This window comes from Mirounga leonina, unplaced genomic scaffold (genome assembly GCF_011800145.1).
Source record: "Mirounga leonina isolate KUSES-001 unplaced genomic scaffold, KU_Mleo_1.0 Mir_104, whole genome shotgun sequence".
Classification (NCBI taxonomy): Eukaryota; Metazoa; Chordata; class Mammalia; order Carnivora; family Phocidae; genus Mirounga; species Mirounga leonina.
In genome coordinates, this window is record NW_023270231.1 from 21,139,431 (window position 1) to 21,151,692 (window position 12,262).

General features: G+C 36.0%; 1 protein-coding gene across 5 annotated transcripts in view; it reads right to left on the bottom strand.

The window, feature by feature from the left end:
* Positions 1 to 12,262, bottom strand: part of APC (APC regulator of WNT signaling pathway) — a 132,738-nt gene that overhangs the window by 36,982 nt on the left and 83,494 nt on the right. For all 5 annotated transcript variants that reach the window (XM_035015466.1, XM_035015485.1, XM_035015476.1 and 2 more), the window contains exon 7: positions 8,463 to 8,546. In XM_035015466.1, the coding sequence (XP_034871357.1) occupies positions 8,463 to 8,546 (84 nt within the window). The remainder of the gene's footprint in view (positions 1 to 8,462; positions 8,547 to 12,262) is intronic.

The following is a 12,262-nucleotide window of genomic DNA, read 5'->3' on the forward strand; positions in this document are numbered from 1 at the left end:
TTCTGTATACGTATATTTATACACAGAATATATATATATTTTCTGCTAACAAAAGTCATGAAATCAATAAGCTCTTAGATCCTGATAGGAATAGAACCAAAAACCTTTTCTAATGTAACCACCATCTGTTATATGAAATGAAAATGACAGTAAAAGCAGTCATTTCAAGATAGATTATATCCAGTATAAAGCACTCTGTAAAAATACCACTGCAGAATCAAAGAAGTAAACTAATTTTTCCATTATCTTTTATAGAAGCACAAATGTGCTTGCATGCTCTAGGAAAATGATACTCAAAAATAAAAATTACACTTTAAAACACTTGCCATATTTAATAGCAGATAATTGTATTACAAAATGGCTTCCACTGGAACTTCCTTAAACATCAAGCTTTCCTAGACCATTTAAAATGTGACTTAAAAGTTAATTTACATGCAGTATTTCCACCAATAAACTAAGTTATATATAGGCAAAAATGAGATAGCCCCAATAATTCAGAAATAGAAGAAAAAATAGTATCATCTGAAAATCACACTATAAAATGCAACAAATTCAGTAAAAGTAGAGACAATACCAAAGTTAATCGAGAGGCAAAATGAATAAAAACCCACTAAAAGCACAAAGATTTGACACTAACATAATTAAAGATGTCAATGTAAAAGTAATTCCTGAGCATCTGATATGTTAAAGTTACTTGTATGAGGTGCCACAGAATACAGTGCTGGCAAAACAAGACACTGTTCTACATACTCCTCAAGCTTATAGTCTCATCAGGGATACTATCAAATAATGTTAAAACTTTGACAAGCACACTGAAAAAAAGAGTACAAGGTGCTGTGAGAATAAATAAGCAGAGGGATATCACATGGCCTAACAGTTTGGGAAAGAGCCATCTTAGGAAGTGCTGTCTGAACTGAGATCTAAAGAATAGGAGTTCTGGGAAAATGGACAGGGTTAGGGGAAGGTTTTAGGTAAACAGATCAAATGCGAAGGACCTGAGGTTTGGGGGGGGAGGGCTAGTTTGTTCTAGTACATCAGAAAAATCATGGTGCAGAGAGTAGAAAAAAAGATGGTAAAAAAAAAAAACCTTACTGATTTTGTTGAATTTTAGTGTGATTCTCATACATCACTCCTGCCCTCACATAACCAATACTAGACTATTAATGGGAAAATTAATGTAAATTGATTTTTTAAGGTCAAATTTAATTTTAAATGGTCTAAGTAGGTAGGAAATATAGATGAGACCAGTTTGGAAGCTAATGTATTAACTTAAGTGTGAGATGATGGTACCTGACACCAGGCAAGCAGTGGCAGGGACAGAAGTAGGGACAGAGAGGTAAATCTGAAGGACTTGATATTACTGCATATGGGATAGAAGAAGAGATCTGCTGTCAAGAATTATTCCTATATTCCTTAACTCACACAACTGAATAATGATGGTGAGACTTGCAGAGAGGTAATACTAAGGGAGTGAGGGTTTTCTGGAGGAGTGGCATGGTAAGAAGGACTTAGGAGGAGAAGATCATTAATTATGCTTTGAATATGTTGGATTTAAGGTGTCTTTGAGACATCTAAGTGGAGATACAGAGAAGGCACATAGATTTAGGAGTCTGGAACTGAGGGCTAGGAAAATGAATTTGAGAGCCAATAGTGTATAAAAGGTAAGCGAAGCTGTAAGCACAAATGAGACGGTCTAAGGGAAAGATAATACAGATAACAGAAATAAAGACTTAAGGAATGTGTACAATTAATGTCCAGATAAAAGAGCATGGGCCTATAAAAGCCAAAGAGATGGGGGAAAAAAAAAGTGTTGCCATAAATGCCAAGAGAAAAATATTTCAAGCAACAGGAAGTGTTTAATAATGTAGAAAATGTCAAGATGAAGACTGAAAATATCAATTTAATTAATAATATAGAAGTCACTGATGGGAGTAGAGACTAGCTAGATTGGTGTGTTTTAAGAGTGAATGGTGGGGGAGAAAAGAGTAAATGGTGGGGAGGAAATACAGACTTGGGAGTCTAGAAACACTTGTGGAGTGGGGGAATGGGAAAAGACAGTGAGGGAGGTAAGGGGATGAAGGAAGGTAGTTGCAGGGAGAGGCAGAATTGAGGAAGGTTCCTTTTATATTTTGAAAGATAAGATTTGAGCAGGTTTAAATGGCAATACAAAGGTGCCACAGAAGAGGAAGGAGATAAATATGTGAGAGAAAAGAGATAAGAGTAAGAAGTTCCTGAAAAGGCAGGAAATGAAAATCCAAAGCACAGGCAAGAAAGCAGAACACCTCTTGACAGGAAAGACAGGCAATTCTGATGACAGGTACTATTTTCTCTATGAAGGAGGAGATGGAATTATGGAGGGAGATTAGTAAAGTCATTTCCAAGAGAAGAAGAATCCACAGAATTCTTCCACAGAATTCAGGGGGATCCACAGAAACATAGTAGTCATGAAGGATTACCAGACCCATTTGATGATAGGATGATGAATGTGATAAAGTTAAAAAAAAAGTCTAATGTTTACTATGCATTAATCACTTGGCATCTACTGATTTATTTAATCCTCATACCAACTCTGTGAGTTAAGGTATTATTATTATCCCCACTTTACAGATAAAGAAACTGAGGCACAGAGAAGATAAGTATCTGGCTTTAGGTGACATACCTAGTAAATGGCAGAGTCAGAGCTGGGATCACAAGCCTGACTCTAGGGCCCAAAATAATATTTAACACTTATTATCTTTGTTTTCTTTCCTCCTCCTCCTTTCTATTTGTTATTTTACTTCCCTTTATTCTTTTACTGATCCTAGGCTACAGGCCTGCCTGCACTCTTTACCACTGTCCAATTTAGTATATGTGCTGTCAAAGTGAGCACTCTTTACCATGGTCCAAAGCTACTGCTAACATTAAAGGCAAAGAAACTGTTGCTGATTCCTAATGAAAGAATGATCCTAATTAGCATCCTCATTTCCAGAGTTGCTGGACAACTTCCCCAAAGTTTTCTACCCTAGGGACGAAAAAAAATTGTTGAGATATTTGCATACCACAACATTCACCCCTTTTAAGTGTACCATTTTTTGTAAGCGTAGCAAGCATCACCATAATCCAGCTTTAGAATATTTTTATCATTCTAGTATATGTGCTGCCAAAGCGAGCACCATTTTTATCATTCTAATAGGATGACTTGTGCTCGTTTACAGTTAATCCTCATTCCCACCCATACCTGTCTTAACTACTTTGTCTATATAAATTTAACTTTTCTAGACATTTCTTATAAATGAAATATGTAGACTTACATGTCTAGTTTCTTTTACTTAGCATGTTTTTGAGCTTGATCCATGTTACAGTATGTATCACCAATTTGTTCCTTTTTACTGCAGAACAGTATTCAGTTGTAAAGATATACCACACTGTGTTTTAATCATTCACCAGCTGATACACGTTTGCATAGTTTCTACTTTGGGGGCTACTATGAATAATACTGCTATGAACATTCACCTTAAAGTCTTTGTGTGAACATATGTTTTCATTTCTCTTGGATAGGTACCTTGAAGTGGAATTGCTGGATCACACGATAACTCTATGTTTAATACTTTAAGTAACTGCCAAACTGTTTTCCAAGTGGCTGCACATTTTATATTCCCAATAGCAATATATGATGGCTTCTATTTATCTACATTCTTGCCAATGTTTATTATCTGTCTTTATGATTATAGCCATCCTAATGGGTGTAAAGTGGTATCTCACTGTGGTTTTGATTTGCATTTCCTGAATGACTAATGATGGTGAGCATATTTTCATGTGCCTACCAGCCATTTCTGTACATTTTCTGGTAAAACATCTATTCAAATCTTTTTTTTTAATTTTTAAAAAAATTTTTAAATTGAGCGGTCTCCTTTTACTAATAGTTACAAAAGTACTTTGCATAGGATTTTTTTTTCTAAGTTTTATATTTATTTATTTTTTTATTCTTATGTTAATCCCCATACATTACATCATTAGTTCTAGATGAAGTGTTCCATGATTCATTGTTTGTGCATAACACCCAGTGCTCCATGCAGAATGTGCCCTCCTCAATACCCACCACCAGGCTAACCCATCCTCCCACCCCCCTCCCCTCTAGAACCCTCAGTTTGTTTTTCAGAGTCCATCGTCTCTCATGGTTCGTCCACCCCTCCGATTTCCCCCGCTTCATTCTTCCCCTCCCACTACCTTCTTCTTTTTTTTTTCTTAACATATATTGCATTATTTGTTTCAGAGGTACAGATTGCATAGGATTTTAATAAATATTTCTCACTGGCTATTTTCTTTTTCTTTTAAAAGATTTATTTATTTACTTATTTATTTGAGGGCGAGAACAGACAGGAGATCTTCAAGCAGACTCCCTGTAGAGAGCGGAGCCCGATGCAGGGCTTCATCTCAGGACCTGAGCCGAAATGAAGTCAGATACTCAACTGACTGAGCCACCTGGCTCTCTCACTGGCTATTTTCTAGAGATTTTACAACCATGCTACAACTCTCCTCACAGCTCCCATCTTTTTGATCTCCCCAAATGTATTTGCTGGTCAATAAATAATCCACCTTTTCTGAAAAGATATACAAGAAAGTGGTAAACTGGTTGCTTCACATATCTTTTTGTAATTTTTGATATTTGAATCATGTACAATAATTACATCACTTGAATTATGTACTGCATCTTGACCCTAAACCAGAGTTGTCAACAGGCAGGACAAAGAGTGCTATATGCAATACGCTTCATAGTGGAGAAATTATTTGACAGATATCCTCTCTTTTCTAATCTATGCTGTATGTGAGCTAATTTATGAGTGTCCAAGCCCTGGTTTTCTCCATTTTCCAGATCCTCCCACTTATCTATATTAGCCGAACAACAATAATGGAATAAAGAAACTTTAAAAAGCAAATTAAAAAAAAAAAGTTTTGGTTCTTTCTTAAATGTGATATGTCACCTTCCTTTAATCTACATTCACTGAACTAGTAGACTAAATGTAACCACTGTAGGCTATGACTAATATAATCACTTTCATAACAAAAGAAAACAAGAAGAGACTGGATCACAACAGTGGAGAGCTGGCACAGTTGGCCCCAGATCCAATGGTATGAATAAAAGTTTTGAACAAATAAAAAAACACGAACAAGTCTCCAACCTGCAAAAAACTTATAACCATGCTGGAAAATAAGGGAGGCAATGAACAAACAACAATTTTTTAGGGCTTTCCAGAGGACAGAAAGTTGGTAAACTTTGAAATACCAGCAGGGAATATATTATAGTGGGAAAATGATAACAAAAAGCTAGGGTGGTAATATTAATAGCAAACAAAATGAAATTCAAGGTGAAGAGCATTAAATGCTATACACAGAGCTATTTCATACAAATAAAAGATTCAATCAACTAGAAAAAAATAAATGCAAATATTCATTCCGAAATATAAAAGGATCTGTTAGATGCAGACAACAATAATCAGGATATAAGAAAGAGGAAAAAACTGTAACTACAGAAATGAGAAAAACAATAGCAGGAGAAAATATAAAAGAGAAAATATAAAATGTAGTACTGCTCAATAAAAACAAAAGGCTGCCTCTTTAAAAATAGTTAAAAAAATAGAGTGTTACAGTAAGTTTAATCAAGCGGGAAAAAAAGATAAACTACACTGGAAAGCCAAAGGGGTGGCAACAACCAGAATACTGCCAAACAACAATACCAGTGAGACTGAAAAAGGAGCAGAGATACTGTTCTTTTTTTCCCCCAGTCCTTAAGAGTCAACATTGCAAAATGGACACTTATTCCTTATATTACAAATACCGAGTTTTTATTGGCTTAAGTCAGCCAAGTTAAACTGCTTTTAGGAATATGACTTCATAGTACTTGTACTTAAAATGCCTACTTAGCAAATACATGTTTCTGCATATTTCAAATTCAGATGTGCTAAAGCCAAAGTTCCTATGATATTAAGAGTCAGACATAGAGGAAAACAGGTGACTAGAAGGTTGAAACTTTGGGCCAGACTGACCTCCAGGGAGGAGGAAGAGAGGGGCCTGGAAATTGAGGTCAGTCATATAGCTACCTATTTAATCAAGTGTGCCTACATAATGAAACCCCAATAAAACTTTGGACGCTGAAGCTCAGTGGAGCTTCCTGGTTGAGGAACATATTGATATGTTGGGAGAATGACGTGTTGAGATTCTATGAGAGCACGGATGTTCTGCATTCTTATCCCTCACTTTCCCCAGATTTTGCCCTATATTGGTCTCATTTGGCTGTTCCTGATCTGTATCTTCTATAATAAAACTGTAATTGTATGTTAGTATTTCCAGTGAGTTCTGAGTCACTCCAGTGAATTACTGAACCTAGGGGGGTGTGGGAAGCCCCTAATTTGTAGCCAGTTGGGCAGAAATATGGGTGCCTTGGGGGGGGGGTTAGTCTTGTGAAGGACTCTGCCATTAACCTGTATAGGCTATGTTAATTCTAGGTAGTTAAGTGTCAGAATTGAATTGCACTAGAATATACCCACTTAGAATAGAATGTACAGCAAGCTGGGCAGAGTGCAGGTGGCTTGAGGACACCTGACACTGGTAGTTGGTGTCTGAAGTGAGGGCAGTCTTGTGAATGACTTTATCCTTAAATGTGGGGTCTGCACTCCGCACTCTGGGTGTCAGAACTGAATGGAATTACGGGACACCCAGTGGTGTCAGAGAACAGGTGTTAGAATACAGCTGGAAATAATTTTCTTTCAGAAATTTTAAGAAATTGGTATTCTACTTCCCAGCTCCCAGTGTTGCTGTTTATATAGCTAAAGACATTTACATTCCTGGTTTTTTGTTTTGTTTTTTTCTTGCTTGATTTCCTCTCCTTCTCTAGAATGTTTTAGGACTTCCTTTTTATTCCTAGTGAAATGAAACTGTACCATGATGTGCCTGCTGTGGGATTATTTTCATCTGTGGTATTGGATACCAAAGAGACCATTTTATTTGGAAAACTATGCCCCTCAATTCTAGGGTATTTTATTTCTGTGATAATTTCCTCCTTCTAGCTCCTCCATTCTCTTTCTGGAACTCCTTTTTATATGAATAGTGAACCCTCCAGAAATGATTCTCTGATTTTCTCATCTTTTCTGTCTTCCATCTCATATCTTTCTGTTTTCCGAGAAATTTATCTTCTAACCTTTCTGAGTTTTCATTTCTGCTACCATCACACTTTTAATTCCCAAGAACTCTTTCTTGAATTCTCTGAATGTTCCGTTTGCGTAGCATCGTTTCCTACCACTACGGATGCATCCTCTTTTATCTGAGAATGTTAGTTTTAGGTTTTAAAGTGTTCTCTCTGCATACTATCTTTTTCCATTACATCTTTCTTTTTAGGAACTTACTTAAAATGTCTGGTAGTCTTTAGCTGTCCATCCCTATTTCAGAATGGGCTACCTACGAAAAGGTTAAGTGCTGCTCTATGCATGAAGGATGAAGACTGGCAACTACAGCTACTCTATAGGGTGGTCCAGCTGGGTTGTTTTATTGGGGAGTCCTCCAATGTCAGTACCTTCAGGTCTGTTTTCTTGGGTTAGTCACATTTCTTAGAGAAGTTGCTTCTAGAAACTTGCCTGTATTATAAGCTTGAAAGTGAGTGAGGGTTTCAGCATTCATAAGTAAATTTTCACTTATTTCAGTTTTTAGTATGATATCCCAACTTCAGTTACATTAGGGTTACCTCTACCTAAAGACCCTTTCTTTTACCCTTTCTAGAATAAGTCCCTCCTCTTTTGCTGGGATTGGAAAGAAGTTACTTGCTACTGAGAGTTCAAGACAGCCTCTGGAGGCTCTACCTGCATCTTAACAAATTTTCAGTCATCCTCTAACTAAAATTTTAGCCACCTTTTTTAATCCTTATATCCAGAGGTACCTATTTTGGAACCTTTTAGGACTCCACAGTATAAAATGAGTTACTTCGTGACTTCCTACAGCTGACTTAGGTATTAATTCACTACTATATACTAAAACCGTGCATTTATTTACCTGCTTTCCAGCTCCCCCAATTTTATTGTTACCTCCCCTGTCTTTGTGCCTTTTTCATTTTATGCTTTTACTATAATTTTAATGAGGACTGTGGAGCAAGCATAAATAAATTTGTATGATCAGTTTTAATCATGAATTACAGACAGGTAATAGCTTATTTACTAGTTGATAATAGCCAATTTAAGTTAGCTATCTGATTATATGTAATCTGAGGACTGAAGTAAAGTATCTGTATTTACGGCTCTATAAATTTTAATTGATAGGAGTTATTAAAAGATCAACATAGTCAAGGTTTTTGATAATTCATTTAATTTCATGAAAAAACTTACGAAGTGTCTCAATTCTCTAGAAGAAACATCTATATTTCAATGATGCCACATTAATTAGACATTTTCTTTTCCATATCTATATCTGTAAACAAACAAAAAAACCAACTTACTAACCTCTGCTTCTGTTGCTTGGGACTGTAAAAGCTGCCGTATACGAAGTATGTCCTTTTCTATTTGTTGAATTCTGGTTACTCTTCGCTAAAAGAAAGTAAGGGACCAAATTAGATCTCATTTTATTGAAAACATTCGTATAAACAGTCATACTATGGCTATCATTTAACAGCTCGGGGTTATGCTAAATCATTCTTATATAATAAGTTAGATATACATATATTCACACACTGATGACATATTGCAGCAGTTCAATTTTTTAATACACCTCATTTTATAAGATAGATTTGTTTAGGAAAATTGTACAAATATAAGTCATATATCAAATTGCATGATGCATGTGGTAAAAATATTGGTATTTAAGTTACTCTCAAAAAATAGTTCAACAAGTTAAAAATTACACCTAAATTTGATCTTTATACTAATCCAGATGCCAGTATAATGTAATAGATTTATAGAAAGCATGGTATATGTGTAAAGGGAAGGAGCATCTGATTTGTGTTAGTAGGCATCAGGGTTTAAACAGTAGCATTAACCTGTTCAAGAGTTGTTCCTATTACAAGACATTAGTACCTTTCAGATGTAGCTTTCCCAAATACCTTCTGTAGCTAAACATTATTTTTACTACCAACACTAGGATCACAATGATGTTAGAAGCTTTTGCTTTCCCACTGTCCTAAGACCATTAAGTGAACACAAAGCACTTACTATAGATGGAACAACATGGAACTGAAACAATGTGGAAAAAGTGTTTTTATAAAAAGCTAGATTTGGGGGCACCTGGGTGGCTCAGTCAGTTAAGCCTCCAAATCTTGATTTCAGCCCTGGGTCGTGAGATTAAGCCTCACGATTGAGCTCTGTGCTCAGTGGCTCAGTGGAGAGCTTGCTTAAGATTCTCTCTCTTCTCCCACCCCCATGCCCCTGCTCTCATGCTCTCTCTAAAAAAAAAAAAAGAGCTAGGTTTTGCTTTAATTTGATGGACACAAGTGGAAGTGAGAAAAACCAAATCACTTTATGAAAACCTTGCAAATTCAAATTATTTTAACTACCTTTGTGACAACAAATACTTAGGTTTTAGAAACAAGTACTGCCAATGTTATACCATTTTCTGTGGTAATTCTACAGTTGATATCTTAATATTGAAGCACCAGAAATTATGAGTAATTGTTTTGATGGGGGAAAAAATGTGTTGGAGGCTAGATAGAGTCATTTCCAAACTATTTTTGATTATGTGCTCCATCAATAAAAGATTCCTGAGTGCGTATATCCCAATAAATACTAAAAGAACTGAAATAGTTTAAGTATATATAGTTTAAAAACTTCCATATAAAACCTACCCACTGATCATACCTAGTTTTGCTTAAATACAATGTCCCTATGATTTTATTACACAGTAAAAACACTTATTGCTGCTATTATCCAATGTCACGATAAACAACCACAGAAAAACTCAAAATGTGCTCACCAAAACACAAACCCCCAAACCAAACCCTTCCTTCCCTCCCTCTCTCCCTTCCCTCATAACACTACAACTATGCTGATTCTCTATTGTGATTGTGAAAATAGTGAACTTAAGGTAAGTAATACTCTAATAAACAAAGCTTTTCACATCTAATTTGCTCATGAGAACATGCTCAAGGAGAAATGCCTATATTTTTGGTAGCTTTCTAAATATACTGCAAAGATGAGTGAACACCTCTACAAGCAGATGATAAACATTTTCTGGCTTTACATGAAACAAAGAAACTATGCACAATTCGCTTTGTAATATTTATTTTCCCTTTCTCTATATAACAAGCTCCCCTCCACCAATAAAATCTTTACTTCATTTTTATTTTTAATTCCAGTATAATACACACACAGTGCTATATTGGTTTCAGGTGTACAATATAGTGATTCAACAATTCTACACACTGCTCAGTGCCCATCATTATAAGTACACTCCTTAATCCTTATCACTTATTTCACCCACTGCCCCACCACCTCCCCTCTGGTAACCATGTTTGTCCTCTACAGTTAAGAGTCTGTTCCTTGGTTTGTTTCTTTTTTCCCTTCATTTGTTTTTCTTAAATTCCACATATGAGTGAAATCATATGAGTGAAATCATATGGTATATGGTATTTGTCTTTCTGACTGACTTATTTCACTTAGCATTATACTCTGCCTCCATCCATGTTACTGCAAATGGCAAGATTTCATTCTTTTTTCGGGCTAATATTCTATTGTATATATACACCACTCTTCTTTATCCATTCATCTGTTGATGGACACTTGGGCTGTTTCCACAATTTGGCTATTGTAACTAGTGCTGCAATAAACACAGGGGTGCATGTATTCTTTTGAATTAGTATTTTCATATTCTTTGGGTAAATACCCAGTAGTGCAATTAAGGTAGTTCAATTTTTAACTTTTTGAGGAAACTCCATACTGTCTTCCACAGTGGCTGCACCAGTCTGCATTCCCACCAACAGGGCAAGAGGGTTCCCCTTTCTCCACATCCTCACCAACACTTGCTTCTTGTGTTTTTGATTTTAGTCATTCTGACAGGTGTGAGGTGATATCTCATTGTGGTTTCGATTTGCATTTCCCTGATGATGAGTGATGTTGAGCATTTTTTCATGGGTCTGTTGGCCATCTGTATGGAGATGAGAAATGTCTGTTCTGTCTTCTGACCATGTTTTCATTGGATTATCTGGTTTTGGGGTTTTGAGTCGTATAAGTTTTTTATATATTTGATACCAACCTTTTATCAGATATGTCATTTGCAAATGTATTTTCCCAGTCAGTTGTCTTTTAGTTTTGTTGACTGTTTCCTCTCCTGTGCAGAAGCTTTTTATTTTGATGTAGTACCAATAGTTTATTTTTGCTTTTGTTTCCCTTGCCTTAGGGGACTGATCTAGAAGAAAGTTGCTACAGTCAATGTCAGAGAGATTACTGCCTATATTCTCTTTCTAGGATTTTTATGGTTTCAAGTCTCACACTTAAGTCTTTAATCCATTTCGAAGTCAGTTTTGTGTATGGTGTAAGAAAGTGGTCCAGTCTCATTCTTTTGCATGTTGCTGTCCAGTTTTCCCAACACCATTTGATGAAGAGACTGTTTTTCCCATTGCATATTCTTGCCTCTTTTGTTGAAGATTAATTGACCAGATAATGATGGGTTTGTTTCTGGGCTTTCTATCCTGTTCCACTGATCTATGTGTCTATTTTTGTGCCAGTGCCATACTGTTTGATTACTACAGCTTTGTAGTATAACTTGAAATCTGGAATTGTGATACTTCGAGCTTTTTCTTTTTCAAGATTGTTTTGGCTATTCGGGTCTTTTGTGGGTCCATACACATTTTAGGATTGTTTGTTCTAGTTCTGTGAAAAAATGTTATTGGTATTTGGATAGGGATTGTATTAAATGTTTACATTGCTTTGGGTAGTATGAATATCTTTTTTTTTTTTTTTTTAAGATTTTATTTATTTATTTGAGACAGAATGAGAGAGACAAAGAGCACAAGAGGGGGGGACGGGAGAGGGAGAAGCAGACTCCCTGCTGAGCAGGTAGCCCGATGTGGGACTCGATCCCGGGACTCCAGGATCATGACCTGAGCCGAAGGCAGTCGCTTAACCAACTGAGCCACCCAGGCGCCCGGGTAGTATGAATATCTTAACAATATTTGTTCTCTCAATCCATGAGCATGGAACGTCTTTCCATTTCTTTGTGTTGTTTTCAATTTCTTTCATCAGTGTTTTATAGTTTCCAGAGTACAGATCTTTCACCTCCTTCGTTAAGTTTATTCCTAGATATTTTATTATTT